Source organism: Bidens hawaiensis, unplaced genomic scaffold (genome assembly GCF_021521415.1).
Source record: "Bidens hawaiensis isolate Kalapana, Puna unplaced genomic scaffold, B.hawaiensis_p1.1 tig00014352_1, whole genome shotgun sequence".
Taxonomy (NCBI): Eukaryota; Viridiplantae; Streptophyta; class Magnoliopsida; order Asterales; family Asteraceae; genus Bidens; species Bidens hawaiensis.
In genome coordinates, this window is record NW_027492240.1 from 153249 (window position 1) to 170122 (window position 16874).

The 16874-nt window shown below is 35.9% G+C and overlaps 1 protein-coding gene across 1 annotated transcript; it reads right to left on the reverse strand.

Annotated features, from left to right (window-relative positions):
• Positions 1-4244: 4244 nt before the first annotated feature.
• On the reverse strand, positions 4245-9793 carry LOC143546464 (uncharacterized). Its single transcript, XM_077038133.1, has 11 exons — positions 9647-9793; positions 8336-8539; positions 8140-8217; positions 7764-8062; positions 6415-6918; positions 5453-5607; positions 5199-5362; positions 4974-5107; positions 4560-4894; positions 4373-4473; positions 4245-4294 (listed from the first exon to the last, which is right to left on the reverse strand). The coding sequence occupies exons 2-11, from the start codon at positions 8529-8531 to the stop codon at positions 4245-4247; spliced, it is 2016 nt and encodes a 671-aa protein (XP_076894248.1). The 5' UTR covers positions 8532-8539; positions 9647-9793.
• Between the last annotated feature and the right edge of the window lie 7081 nt (positions 9794-16874).

The following is a 16874-nucleotide window of genomic DNA, read 5'->3' on the forward strand; positions in this document are numbered from 1 at the left end:
AAGTTAGGCAAATAACCAAATTAAGTGAAGTTTGGATTCACGAAAACCTTCCTCTTATAAGAAATTTGGGATTGATTATTTTCAAAGGTGGTTCTATAATTGATAACTATAAGACTTTTTTTATTCATTTTATTTATAGTTTATTTTAAACTAACTATTATGATTGTTAAAACAAATAAAACTAACATGGTAATATTTTAAACTAACTATTATGAATGTAAAGGGGGTACGTTTAGCCACACCCACTAAAATATTACTTAAATAAATTCATTTTTATGTTATCATAAAAAGTTAACTGCTTTAGTTTCAAAATTTCAATATCACTCTATAGTTTCAAACATATTTCATACAATTTTGTTATTAATAAGTTTTTTTTTAATTCGCTTGCGCTAACAAATTTATTGAAACTCAATGTATACATGAAGCTTTAGCTCTAAGCCTCCAACTAAATAAGTTACATCTTAATCTTAATCTCTCTTAATTTGACCAGATTCAAGTTTTTAACAAACAGTGTAATATCAGTTGCATTCATCCATGAATGATGAATCAAAGGTTTTGGATTATATTAATACTACATTATATATAGTATTAATTTTGATGGTCGGTATGAACTATACCACTACTAAACAAATAACAAACATGTAACATGTTTTCTCTATTGACTTTTTTATATATGATATTTTATACCAGTTAATGTTTTCCCCTGCAACGCTGGGTTTATTTCCTTAGTCTAAATAAAAATAATTATAGGTGTCTATATTTAAATTTAAATATTAACATAATAAAAAATAACGCATGGGACGTTCGCTAGGACTTTGAGAGCATGCGTGTTATTACCGGTAATTGATTCATGTTCATACCAATTTTCAATTATTTTGAGAGATTTAAGAAAACAATATAATTAAAAAAGAAAATATAAATAAATAAAAAAGAAAGAAAGAGAAAATCAAGAAGCGAATATATTACAACCTACGTGAGGAAAAAACAATTCAATAATTATTGAATGTTAAACGAGGAAGTATTATTTAATTACTTGTCTTTGGTAATATTGTTTTATTATTATGGAAAAAATGATGAGTCATACATGATTGTTGTTAGGATACAATATAATATTTTGTGATTATTTAAAATATTATGACTTATAGTAAGATTATACTTAAAAATGTCTACATTTATAAACTTACTTTTTTCATGTTGTAAATGTAAAAACAGTTGGTCATATGTTAGTGAAGTGCAGGTGTTAGGAGAAGAATGACGTAAACGAACATAAATTAATATAATTAACTAAATATAAATGAACACAAGCGATAATTTCTTTTTTAATAAAATATTATCAAGTGTGTGTGTATAATACAAACGAGCCCTGTTTATGCTTATATTTATAAAATAAAATCACTTATGTATTTATTAAAATTTAAAAGAACAAAAATAATCGCAAATGAACGAACATAAACGGATGTTCAAATAAATGTGTTCATGTGTGTTCGTGTAGTTAAATGAACAAAATATATTGTTTATGTTTATTCGTTTATTAAATAAACTAACATAAATGAAGTTCATGTCGAATAATTCATTATCTGACCAGTTTAGAAGCCTATAATTTGTTAAGTTATTTTGCATTTATTATCATAGAAGATGAAGGCAACAAAATCAAACAAAAGGACCACATGATCCATTATATATAAAACCTGTCTTTAGTATATGAAAGTCTAAATCAAATAAATAATACATAATATGGATTTTGATGTTCCTAATTTCTTCATTGTTAAAGACTTGTTTATGACTTTATATCATCTATTTTTTGATACGGCATGTGATTTGACTTTTTTTATGAAAATATGTTTACATATAATGACTAAATGCATTTATTTTATTTAGGGTTGTAAATGAGTTAAGCCCAGCCCAAGATTGAGCTCAGCTCGTTTCGAGCGTTTTTTCTAAAGCTTGAGTTTGATTTGTGAGTTGTTTTTTTCAAACTTGGGCTCGGCTTGCTTATTTATTTGTTGATTAAAGTTATATACATAGTATATATTTTGAGAAAAAAATATCTTATTGGTGTCTAAGCTTGACTTGTGCTCGTGTAGTACTTTAAACGAGCCAAAGCTTACCTCTAGCTCGAATGTGTAGTGCTAAATTAATACATAGAGTTCAAAAAGTGGTAAAACTTAAAAATACACAAGGCTCGAGCTTGGGTTTGATAACCAAACGAGCTTTCTGTTGATCCTAGTTTAACAAGCTTACAAGCAACTCGACTCGTTTACACAGTATTTTATTGTATAAATGGATATTGTAGAAATGATATTAAGAAATATTAGAGGGCATATTTTTGAAGATTATTCAGAGTTATTTTTATTTATTTATTATTATTTTTTTAAATGTTTTCTAGTGCTTTGAAAATTTAGATTTATTTCTAACTTTCTTATTTAGAGTGAACTATATAAGAATATGTAACTTAATCTCTTTAAAATCCACAATTTTCAACTACATTTCATTGGTGGATATAATTCTTAGGATTAGAAAGATATTTGAATTTTCCAACTTAAAAGTCTATTTAAGGTTTACTTTATCTACATTCCTTTTGAAACATGATAGTCTGAGGTAATAGTGACTTTTGACCTAGTTAATGAGGTTGATAGTTTAGAGTTTAGCCATGTTTTTTCATATACATGATGCCCCAAAAGGTTGGATTCAAGGCACAAGAAAATATTATGCTAAAAAAATGAAGTGCACAAAATAATATTATTTTTAAATAAGTCTCGTATTCGAATGTTGTTAGCGTCTGACAGGGTCGTAAGACCATGCGTACTGGCGAAAAAGCCCCGCTCCCAAAGTTTTGAGCTTAATTTTGGGTTGGAATGTCGTGTATACAACGGCGGTGGGGGAATGGTTGTCCAATTACATTTTTTTCTCTCTTTATATATAATTATATTTAAAAAAAAATTAAAAATACTAATTGTGTAATAATTTAAGAGGCATTTTATCATTACATCACTTTTTACAAAACCAACCATTGCTGACTGAGAGGCCACATGTCGCAAAATGCCCATATGTGCTTAGTTATCACTACACATGGTCTAATAAAATTCTCTTCTATAACATAAGGAGTCAACCTCATGTTTTCTTTATTCTCAAAAATTCTAGAGACTGATGGATCAGCGGACCTCTTATCAGATGATGCGTTAACCGTCAACCATCAATCACTGGGTAAATTTTGATTAAAAGTAGCAGTATTTTGAAATTTGAAACGCTGACCGATTCGCTAAAAATAGATATTTGTTTCATTTTCTTTATTGTATAATAATATAATAATATGATTTATTTATAATATAAAGTTTGTGTATACACTGTGTTCGAATATGTTCTACGTCATGTCAAAGACATTATCACATGCCTTACTGAAAAGAAGGTTTAGTGGGAAATTGGTAATTACTGATTAGCTGCCCACTTTCCATTGAATTTAGAGCATATGCATTAAGACTTTTAAACCCATTTTGGTGTATTATTAACCCGGACAGCCGAAATAAACTAGTCTTGATTCTACTCGAGCCTTGGGCCCGCCAACCCAGTTTATTACCCGATCCACTTCAACAAGAAAAACCGGTTTAGACCCAACCCAACCCGCCAGTTTGTATACTAGTTCATATACTCGTTCCCTAAAAATGGGTTGGACCCGACTCGATTAAAAAAACACGCCAAAAACCGGGTTCTTTTGGTGCCAAATTGGTCCGGATAGGGTCAAATATTCTTGCATCCAAACTGGTCCTATCCAGATTTGGTTTGGCCCAAACCGGTATTGACCAAACATTGACCAAGCCGGATCGGTTTATAACCCGAACCGGTTTGAGTATTCAAACCGATTTGTACATGTCTACTTTAAATCATAATGCAATGCCTATTGAAAACTTAGATTGCATATTATAGCAACAGTAGATTAGTAGTTTCACACTTTAACCCATACCAAAAACGACCTGTTACCCCACTAACCGGCCCGACCCGTTCAATTATTAGAGCACGATTTCCGTCAACACCTGGTTGGACCGTCATCTTTCTTTAGAGACACAAAACATAGGATACATTTCTATTAAAAGCACCTATATTAATCCCAGCCAACCAAACTTTTACTAACAAAACATGACTTGTAAACGGACGATATAATAAACTGACTCAAAAACAACATTTCATTTCACTTCCACGCAGCTAAACCACACACACTAGAAGCTAACATCGATACGACAATATGTATGCTAGAAGTTGCATATCTTTAGCGGGGTCTCGGGGATATAATAAGATAAACCTGTCATGCCATATTATAAGTAGGTTATTATAGCTTTTTAAAAAGAAATTATTAGTATTATTATTTTTATTATTTTACCTTTTTCAACGTTAATCTGTAAAGAATCTAACGTAATTATGCCATCAGTCAACGGAAGTAGTTCGAGTTTAACCGTAACTGTCGATCGGGAAGGAACACACCTGCATTTTAAAATATAGTCCAAATTACTAACCTTTTAATAAAATGTAACTTGGTTACTATTGCTATAAACAAAGATGAATCTTACCCGAGAGGAACTCTACTCTTCAACCACATATGCGTACGACCCAGATTACTTCTCGGAATTACATCAGAAATGGGAATTGTTTTCTCGTTAAAATTGCCAGGTGTATGGCTACGATCATCACCTTCACCAGGTCTCTGATCTAGCACCTTAGAAGCCGGACGCAGTCCATGCAGTGCAGAATTTTGCATATTATTAGTGTTATTATTATCGAACGGGCCCATTGGTGATGGTGGTGAAAAAGTAACCCCTCCCAAAGGCGAGTTATGTAAAGATGGAGCCAGTAATGTTAGTGTTAAATCTTCGTTTGTCATATTTGATGCCTCCAGTGTTAAAACCTGATCATAATCATGTGTAAATATTATAACTTAAAGTAGCAGTAAACTAGTAATTAGTAAATATGTTCCAAATAAAAACCTGAACGGTTAAGTTAGAATTTTTGTCATCGGGCCCGAGGGTTTTTTTTGACATCTGAGATGCAACGGATATCAAAATATCCTTTTGAATAGATGGTTGCCAGTTAGTCGGTTGCTTGAACAACAACCTAGATTCTGCAAGAACGCGTATCTTATAATAAAAATGTATAAAACATAACTTTATAGTTAAAAAGAACAAAAAAGGTTTATTAAGTAAGTTAATTACCAGTATAGTTGCATCTACATGATACAAGAACCGCATATTTATCAGTAGACGAGGCTCCACGATACTTATTGGTGAAGATGCGTACGCTCGATCCTGCACTTTCAGCACTAGAACTACAAAACGGTGTCGCTGGTTTAAGAATGAACGAGTGTTCCTCATCTTTCCTGACAAACAACATGGTTGAGTTAGCTATTTGTTAAATGTCTAAAATACCCTTCACAGCCAAAACACTACAGAAATTTGAGATGGTTAACCTGAGGGGTAAATCGGGCAAGCCATAGTCGTTTCCGCTTTCAACACATGCAATTGGTAAATACATAGGGGCACCGCCTTTTGAAGTTTCCTCAAATACAAGTGTTATGGAATCCAAGTATATAACAATATCTGGAGTGTGTTGTGGACAAACATTCTGCTTAATCATGTTTTAAACATATAATTAGGTAAAATGTAAACTTAATTATGGAACAAATGGCCGAAAAACCCTGGACTTCTGTTTTTGCATGATTAAGCTTATAAAATCTTGATGAAAAGATCCTTTATATATAGTGTAGGGACTTAATCACGAAAAAAAGAACAAATTTGTTAAAAATAAAGTCTAGGGACTAAACTTCAGATCAACAAAAATCCAGAGCTCTTTTGACATTTTCCATTTTTTCTGTAACAAATAGGCTTGTAAGCGAACCAAACGAACCATGTGCGTGTTTGTTTGTTTAACTTTAACCGAACACAAACAACTAAACAGATGAGGTTTTCTTGTTTGTGTTCATTCATTGAGAGAACTAACGTGTTTGTTCTTTAAAAGTATAAACAAACGGTTCATGAACATAGATGAATGAATATAACTTAACTAAAACCAATTAAAAGTAAATGTGAACAATGCGTTGGGCCTAAAAAGTTATTAAAACTAGACTACATTGTAATGGGCCTAAAAAGTTATTATAACCAGACTAAATTTTAACAGGCTTAGAAAAATTTAAATGTTACTAACGAACGAGCATAAACAAACAGACAGTAACAGATATAAATAAGCATAAACGAACGGAGGAACAAAAATTTAAATGAATGAACGTTCACAAACATAAATGAACGAACGAGACACGTGTTCATGTTCCTTTGTTTATTAAATAAACAGAACATAAACAAACTTCTCGCCGAACAGTTCATGAACGTGTGGTTCATTTACAAACCTAGTAAAAAGTTGTAAACAAGTTTATACCTTTATTTGAACACAAAGAAGATCTTTTGTATTGCAATCAGCAGCAAAACAGCAAATCTCTAACGGTTGTATAATATCAATTTTCCTTCTCCATCTTCGACCAGGAGTGTAAATTCCTTCAAGCCCACAACAAACCGAAAACCGTTCGGGCTCCAGGGATACCCCCCGGAAAGATAAGAGTTCTTCACCGTTTGAAAAGGTAGAAGTTTGTGCACTTGTTGATGAAAATGATGGCATCGAATGGCTTCTAACTTGACCTAATAAAAAATTCTGAGAACCAAATGAATTTGGATTCGGTTTTGTTATTGAGGTTCTAGCACTCAAAATCCGGCCTGGTTCTTGAGGAGATAAAACACGAGAATTGTGTACTGGAAGTATCCAATTTAAGAGATCGCCATATGGGTCGTGTTCGGATTGACCCAAGTTTTCATATTTTTCAAACTGAAGAATTTCCAAGATTGGATTTTGTAAGAAGTCCACACTAATATTTACCTGTAAAAGCACCTGCATCCTTCCAAACAGGAAAACAGAATACATATAAGGAATGTATAACACATTACCTCTATGAAATAACTAGTTAACTATGAATATGTGTGATAATATATAAACCGAGTCAGATAACATTGGTAGTCAAACAAGTCATGGTATATAGTAATTGACTGATTAAAGTTGCTTGAAGTTGTAATAACCATATAATCATATGTTCTTAGTGCATGGAAACTTTCGTTTATTTTATAATTAAGATATAAAATGACGAAAAATGCCATTCTTGTGAAAAAATGAGATGTCTTGTGAGATGAAAGTATAATTTTATTCTACCAAGCATCAATCGTTAATTGGTTTTTGTTGTGGCTAGTACTTATTTTATCCTTAGATAATAAGAAATTTAAAAAAAAAATCTGTCAGTAATCAAATAATCAGTTGTTTTAAGGGTTTTGGAGTTCTAACTATTTAACAACTTAACATATGAAATGACCAAAAACGACATTCGTGTGAAAAAGAGAGATTTTGGATGTGAGAGTAAATTTTTTCTCAAATTAGCATAAATAAGGGTAGTTAAGTGATTTTATTTTACTTTAACCCCATACAATCAGATGCTAAGATGCAGAATCTGTTTGTTTGGAAATTTCTGATTACTCAATAACTAATATATCATAAAATGACCAAAAGGAACATTCTTGTGAAAAAACGATTTACTTCTTGAGACATGAAACTATGAAAGAAACGTTTTTCAAGTTAGGTTAAAAGATGATCATTGTGACTACAAGTCATAATAATCAGATAAACAGTTTCAAATGCATAATCCAAACACCTCCTATAAATATCATTTAGCAAAGTATGAAACGTACCACTATGTCTCCATTAGCTAGTTGGCTACATTTGACATCATTTTTTGCAATTCCACCTGATGTGCTAGCATCAAGACTTCCTCTTTCAACTTCCGCATAATCGTTACAAGATTCGACTTGAATGAATTTTCCTTCATTTGTTTCATTGGTTTTCCTTCTTGACCAAAGTGCTTCATCTGACTCGGCAATTCGAGTAAAAAAATGAGAGCTTTTAAACCTTTTCAACAACTCTTTTGCCTGCCTTATGTATTCTCCATGCTTGCATGCCGATAAGCATGCTACAATTCGAACTTGTTCACCTTCGTTCAAAGAAAACGCAAAGATTTACCACAAAACGGAAATGAAGAGAAATACGTATTATAAAAAGACAAATTACCTGGAAAAACAAAGGGGCGGTCCAAGGTTTTAAATTGTAGCATGTCTGGTTCTTCATTCCAATTATCAGGAAGCTCTTCTGCATAAGTATGATTTAAATTATTTTATATATATATATATATATACACATACATACAAACATATTATTACTTGATAGAGTAAAACAAAGTAATGAAGAGAAAATAACAAGGGATTACTGCATGGAATGGTGATATATCCTTCTTCTTCATGAACATCAATGTGCTTATCAATAAATGTTAAACCAGTTTTTGTACTTAAAACCCCAAATTTATTCCCAGATCCTTCACTTCTTCCATCATATTCATTAGCAGACGATGTTATTGGATACAGACTTTCAGCGATAAGATCATCTAATTTTGGAGCATGCTTCATGAGTTCCTCTGAAATACCAAAAGCATGTCATTATTTATTAAACACTAAACATAAATAAATAAGTTATGCAATCTGCATATATATAAATACATCAGTAACATCACTTAAGATCTAATCGTAGAAAGTTTAAAGTGCATAAAATCTATGAACGTTTTTGTGTCATGAAATATGAATGACATCAAGAATATTAAGTAAAAAAGAAGTTCAAGCTTGTGTTTCGTTTGGATAACTTGATGGATGCGGCATTACGACTAAGCTTAAGTTCCAATATATACATATACATACACATACACATACACGCGTATGCGCGTGTGTGTATTTAATCATGTTTAATCTATATTACATGAAACTTAAGCGAGACGTAATGCCGTATTAATCAAGATATCCAAACAATTTCATGCTTACACTTTTTTTAACTTCATATTCTTAATATTATTCATATTTCGTAGCACCAAAGCATTCATAGATCTTAAGCACTTCAAACATTATTAATAATATTAAGAATATGAAGTGAAAAGAAGTTGAAGCTTGTGTTTCTTTCGGATAACTTGATGGATACGACATTACGATTGGCTTAAGTTCCATGTAATATAGTATATACATATACACACGCGCGCGCGTGTATTTAATCATGTTTAGTCTATATTACATGGAACTTAAGCCAGTTGTAACGTTGTATCAATCACGTTATCCAAAAGAGATACAAGTTTAAACTTCTTTTCGCTTCGTATTCTTAATATTATTAATAATATTCCGTAAGACAAAAGCATTCATAGATCTTAAGCACTTAAAACATTCAACACATATTTCTTAAGTGATCTATATATTAGAGTTACACAGTATTTATGCATTCTAGCTTAGTTCATCTAAACACATGTGATTAACATTTTAATTAATTATTAGTTCAGATCTACATAATAAAATGTAATGTGTATAGCTTAAATAACTGAAGTAGAGTGAGAATTACTGAATTAGGGCTTTACGAGTGAAATAACTAATAAGTAATGAGTAATGACTGACGATCATATTAATTAAATGTTTGTACGATAGCAATTAACACCCAAATTGAATTAATAATGTGCCGAAATGATTAAAAGGAGTACCGGAAACCAAACCGATCGGAGATTAGCCGGTTGGAGATGACCGGAGGCGATCGATTCCGGTGGAATTAATAAGCTAGTGCGGTGTAAAACGTCGTCGTTTGGTTATGATTGCACATGAACACACACTAAACGTAACGGTGGTTACAGATTTACAGGCGGTTACAACTTACAAACACAATGGTTAACGAGTAAAGTTTTTTAACAGAAATGTAACGACACTAATGGTAATATTATAAAAACCATAGGTGACACGACTCACACAAATCTGATTGGTATCGATTGTGTTCGTTATTGTTATGCGTAGGGTGCAAACAAATCGAGCCCATGCTCAAATAGGTTTGAGCTGAGCTCGGCTCAAGCTCTATTTTCGAAGGTCGAGCCCAGCTCGTTTAACTAACACGGAGCTTGAGTTCGGCTCGTTTCAAGCTCTATTTTCAAAGCTCGAGTTCGACCCGTGAGTAGGTTTTCAAACTCGAGCTCGGCTCGGACTCCAGCTCGTTTACTATTTATCAATTATTTTTTAAATAATTATAATTTATTTTGTACTTTTTTTCTATTATAATTTTATTTATAAAATAATATATATTATTTATTTATTTTATTTATTTTTTCATAAAATTATATAATTAATTAATAATTATTAAACAATCTCACTTTTAGGTCCGAGATCGTTTATTAAACGAGCTTACTTTTATCAATCACATATAAACACACATATATAATTTTATTTTTTATTTTCATTTTATTTATATATTACTTGAAACCACAATGCGTTTGTTAAAGGCAAAACCTTTAAAACATCAAAATATTGAGAGGCTTTAGGTTCAAATCTCCTAGATAACAGACATCCACTGTTTAATAAAAAATAATAGAAAATAGTTGGCTAATTAAAATCAATTGTCTACATCAAGGGCTGTAAACAAACAAGGTTAAACCGGACGAGACCTTGTCCGTGTTCGTCCGTTAAACATTTTTCCGACAAATGAGTGGTTCACGAATACTCTACCGAGCGAAAATTCGTGTCCGTTTCCGTCCATTAAGGAACTGAGTTTGTTCGTATCCGTTCTTTAATATTGCAAACGTACAAACAAACACTAACGGATCTTAATGGACACTAATTGACACGCGAATACTAACAGGCACTAATGAACATTAATGGACAAGCAACTCTAATGAACAAAAGAACAGATGTCACATATTAATTTCAAAAAGCATAATCATTACTGAACGTTACCGGACGCTCACGAACACTATTAAATGAACGCAGCCCATGTCCTTATTCATCCGTTAAGCTTACCGATTTTTTTTTGTTAATGTCCGGTTTATTTATTAAACGAAATACCAAACTGATGTCCAATTCATTTATGGTCCTACCTTGTACTTACTACTTGTTTTGTACTTTAGTGGTTGGTGTGGTCTTTAAAAGGATGTAAATGAAAACACAACTACACAAGGAATGAAGCTAGGGTTTTGTTTCACAGTCATCACATATTTTCTCAGTTCTAACTTCTAACTTATCATGTCTCCTTTTCCGTACAAAGATTTGCTAACCGTGATGGTTTCTTGATTTCTAATCTATGCAACAACTCAAGAACTCTAACTCCATTTCTGATCCGAGTTATGTTTTAAGGTTTTCTGTTTGTTTGTTTGTTTTTGTATTTTGTTATTTTCTTTAAATAAGTTAGGAGGCATTGAGTCAACAATAGTTAGAATAGATTATTAGTGAAGAGGTAGGTCCCAGCAGAGCCCAGTTGGACCCGCAAGACTCACCTTGAACAGGGACGTCTGCGCGGTTGGACCCGCAAGACTCACCTTAAACAGGGACGTCTGCGCTGTTGGACCCGTAAGACTCACCTCGAAGAGAGACGTCTGCGCAGTTGAACTCGCAAGACTCACCTTAAAGAGGGACGTCTGTGCAAAGACCAACTGGATCCGCAGGACCAACCATGCTCAGAGACGCGACGTCCTTACGCGCAGTACGCAAGCTGTTCCCGCAGGAAAAGCCTCCCAATGGTGACGTACTCCGCCTGTTCCCGCAGCTACGGATACTAGCCATCAGGGAAGGCTACCCGCACAGCAAGGCTACACGCACAAGGCACTAACTCTCAAATAATTCAGTAATGTCACTTGAAGAGGGAATGAGCAAGCCGGGAATACTCCCGCCCAAAGCCGGGAATTCTCCCGCCCAAATGAGCCAGTCCGTACGTTACTGGAGGACCTTTTGTACTATACCTGCCAAGGTATGGACAAAAGATCTGACCAAAGCTGCGACAGCTCACTGACAACAGTACGACGAGCAGCACGCTCTAGTACTTAATGTCACTATCAGCCGCTGCCTACTCACCAACCCTTGTCGTGGCACGTGCATAGCCTGCAGTTGGTGGAAAAGGAACAGTACACAGCCGGCCATGTCACTATCAGCCGCTGCCTACCTACCAACCACCAGCACGGCACGTGCGTAGCCCACAGTTGGTAGAAAAGGAATATAATACAGCCGGCTGTACCTTCTTGGACACCTACCTTCGGCTATAAATACTCCAACACCTTGGAATGGTATGATCACATTATCTTCTCTCTAGCTATTTCTCTTAATATACACTTATATTCAAGAGCAATCTAGTCTGATTCTCACGCAGGAGGGTGGTCACAAGGAGGTACCCCCCCCTTCTCAGTGACGAGCTCACGGTGTCTGTTTTGCAGGTCTTCAGAAGAATAACCATCTTGCCGGACCTAACCCTCGTGGGAAACATCTATTTAACCCCCAGATTATCCGTAATCTGCCGGGGTCTCTTAGTGTTTATTCATTGGCGCCATCCGTGCATAAAAGCTAGAACTTAATTATTTTTCGGTTTTTTCAAAACTTCTGGAAAGATGGTTAACGTTACTCCGGTCCCGAGGCCAGCTAGTGACCAAGAAACCCTGCTACTGGGTAGAAACACCGGCGAGTACACAAATTTTACGAACACTACCCCGGTTACTCAAGCCGGGGCAAGTGCAGTAAATTTTACGAACACTACCCCGGTTACCCAAGCCGGGGCAAGTGCAGTAAACAATCATCCCCTAGTATTCATTGATACCCAGGTGGAAAGACAACAGACGAGGCTCCCCCGCCAAACACTTGAACAAGTTAAAGCGTGGGCGGAAGCACGTCAGAAGGAATTCCAAGCTGAGTTGGGCGAACGCTTACGTTCCATCCAACAGGCTGACGAATTTGGAAGCACTCGACAACAGCTCAACATGAGCAGTGAGTGCGAGTACTCGGACGATGATCGGGAGGAATCCGACACCGACGCAAACCCTCGCCATAGGGCGAAAGGGAAGCGTAAGGAAACGGACTTCCAACCGAGAAGGAATTTCGAAGAAACCTTCAAACCAAGGAACGCGGGGGGGAACTCACGCACCTCGTGGCGTAATGAACGCTGAGCAGGCTAATGCGTGTAGAACCCCAGTTGGGGAAAACACGAATGAAACTGCAGCTTCAATGTTGGAGACTACATACTGCGTAAACAACGAGATTCCGAACCAGGTGAATATCGGCTCGAAAGGCTCGATGACACCCCCATCCCAAGAACATGGGAGTTCAATTACACAGGTTGCATGTAGATCAATTCCAAACTTGTAAAGGAAAGGCCCAGAGCCACTTCTAATGGAAATGATTCTCCTTACCACATTGACGCTGATGGTCTTACATTTATACTTATGAACTTTCCAGACTGATATGCCGGTATTCACCGCATAAATAGGTGGGGAAGTAAGTCGTTGCGTGTGGACGGCGGCAAAACCCGCATAAACACAAAAAACGGCAAAAATTTGTAAGAGATGAGGACAACCTTCACGCAGGTCAGTTATAGGTAAAGTTTGGTCATCCCACTAAATGAAAGTGACGGTCCTACCCGCACAATCATGATAGAGGAAACTGAACATTAACCTATTGACAACCGCGCGTCGAAAGGTTTAACTTATTCAAAACATTGATATGCCGGTATTCACCGCATAAATAAGTGGGGAAGTCGTTGCGTGTGGACGGCGGCAAAACCAGCATAAACACAAAAAACGGCAAACCTTCACGCAGGTCAGTTATAGGTGAAGATTGGTCATCCCACTAAATGAAAGTGACGGTCCTACCCGCACAATCATGATAGAGGAAACCGAACACTAACCTATTGACAACCGCGCGTCGAACGGTTAACTTATTCAAAACACTTGGAAAATTGCTAACTTAAACTAAATTATGCACGAGCGAATCATATATTGTTTATGCGGCAAAAAAAGTGCCAAATTAAGCTATAATATGCATGAGCAAGTCATATAACGTTTATAAAGCAAGTCATCCAGTGAAATTGGCGGTCCTACCCGCACAAACATTTATATTTCATAAAAAATTCAAACATTACAAGAATGGCCGGGTATCTACCCGCCTACAGAAATATAAATCTATCCTAACGGTGGGAAGGGATCTCAAGGTTCAAACTTCAGGACCACTCCCTCCAAATCCACTTGTACCCGCACCATCAGTTGGCTGTGGCGGTTCAAGGAATGGCTTGAGAATGGTTAGCCCATCATCAGCAGCAGCAATTTCGTTCACCTTCTCCACCACCGGATGCGGGAAGGCAGCATACTGGTTCACTGCTTGGTCATAGGCAGCTTCAGTGTCCACGTCATAAAGAGGGAAGTTGGAAGGCGGGATGCCTTTCTCAACAAACCCCAGACCAAGCAAGAAACCAGCCTTTTCCCCATCCTCATGGGAAGCGTTGAGGGCTGCGCTCATGGCATCGTCATAAGATGTGTTCGTGAAAATCCGATGCACAACCTACAACAAGAAAAAATACAAAGTATCAAAACCTTTTCTAAGTACAAAGAAAAGCGTAAAGATATTACAAAGCTACGCATATCTGCGACAACGCTTCTCGTAGAAGCCATTCCTTGGTGATCAGAGCCTCCTGGAGGGCAGCTTGAGCTTGGTTACGGGCGCTTTCTGCTTCATTTTTGTTAAGGTTGGTAAGCAACACTTCCTTAGCAGCAGCCTCTTCAACGCCCTTTAGCTTACGCTCAGTATGGTCAAGCATACCCCTCTGGTCCAAGATCTTTTGAAGCTTCTTGGCGTCTTCCATGGCCAAGGCATCATGAGCCTGCTGGAGCCTCTCTAGTTTGGCTTTAAGCTCCTCATTCTCGGCGCGCAGAGGCTCAGCAACAGCTTCAGCCTTGGTGGCCCTCTCGGTCGCGTTCCGCGCAGTTTCCTTAGCCAACCGAAGCTGTTCGTTAACAGCTTGGGCAGCCTTGGAACGGGCCTCGAGACGGGCCTGAACTTCAACCTCGAGGGCCTTGAAGGCCTTTTCCTTCTCCGCAGCAACGGCGGAAAGTCTTCTGTTCTCTTCCCGGATAGCCCGCGCCTGAGCCACTTCTTGGATACGCGCCGCCTTTAACTTGTCGTTTTCACGACAAAGCAACTCGACGCGCGTGTAACACTTCGTAACCGCAGCGGAAACGTAAACGGGATGCAACAGACACATCTGATATCAACAGCATTGCTTATAAAGAAAACACCACTACATTAATTTACATCATATTACATTGTTCCATGTTTAGTCCCGTCTAGGCGATAACATATAAGTTTTACCAATAATACATTAACATATTAATACAACATGATCACTAAGCTTCCACAAAAGCACACATCATCAAGCATGTAGCACTTATTCCAGTTTGGGAGTACCTAGAAAGCATGGAAAGAAAACGGGTCAACTACGAATAGTTGGTGAGTTTCACAATTTGAATAAACCATGATAAATTCATATCATAATATAATATTATCTGGGGACACTGTTAACCCAGTACTGTACTCATTCTGGGGGCAACGTTAACCCAGAAACACTACCTAAGACATCTGGGGACACAGTTAACCCAGTAACACTTTCAAAAACATCTGGGGACACAGTTAACCCAGTAACACTTCCAAAAACATCTGGGGACACAGTTAACCCAGTAATGTACCCATTCCATACGATTCCCGTACAATCAAATATTTATAAATACACACAATTTCATGCGTTCAGTATGTAATTAAACATTTAAATAATAACATGCTTTCCGCCCCGGGAAAATATTTAAAAATAATTCAGAAAAAAGGGGCTCGTGAAACTCACCTTATCGTAAGCAATTAAGTAACACAATACTCCAGCTACTAGTCCAAATCTGTAATACGATCCCTAGTTCGTTACTATACAATCACTATTAACATAATCTTTAACCGTGTTAAACGGTACATCTGGGGACACAGTTAACCCAGTACTGTACCCGTTCTGGGGGCAATGCTAACCCCAAAACACTTTTCAGGACTCAGATTGTGATATCGTTTAGAGTTCACTAGTCAGATTTACTATTAGTCATTTTTCTCGTTTTGCGTGCCTAGCACGGTTATCCATTTTTATGTTTCCAAAAAATGAGTTTGGTCACACACGACCCGAAATTAGTTGTTAATTGATAATTTAACTAAAGTTGTGAAATTAGGGCTCGGTTTAGACGCTCCGATTGGCCGCGGGACCCGTTTCCGTCATTATCGTACCCGAAACTGTTAAATAGGTTAAAAACACTCAAATCATCCGAATTATTTTCGGATGATTTATTTTTACTTGTTTAATTCAATTATATGAAAATAGTTCATTTTTAGGGTTTTTATACACCAGTCAGCTCGCTTATGCGAACTTTACCGGTTTACGCGTTTTAAGCTTTAAAAGTTTGATTTAGCACAAATAATTATCCGTTTAGTCTCGGATCTTGAAATTTTGCACAAATCACTTTTTGACAGTGGGGAATTTTATAAAAATATTTCCAGAATTAATTTTTATATTTAAAATTTATTTATCTATTTTTTAAACACCATTTAAACGCTAAATATGTCGTAAATACCAACGATCTTAGAAAAATACCAAATTTTTCCTGGATGACCCCTGCCATCTCCATAGTCTCCTGTAATTTTTCCAGAACCAAAATCCCTTTTTAAATGCCATTTTCACTAAAACCAAGCTAGAAAACCCTAGAACTCGTTTAACCGAAAAGCCTACTTAGACTTCTCCAACGGACCTAAAATTTTGTGTGTGACTTATACATATTATAAAAAGCTTATCTGAAATTTTCCAGAATTTTTCATGATATTTAACTATTTTTCACCATTTTTGGCCAAAACCGAGCATTAAATTCACCAAATATTCATTCTTTGTCCAAAAATTACCAAAAATTCACA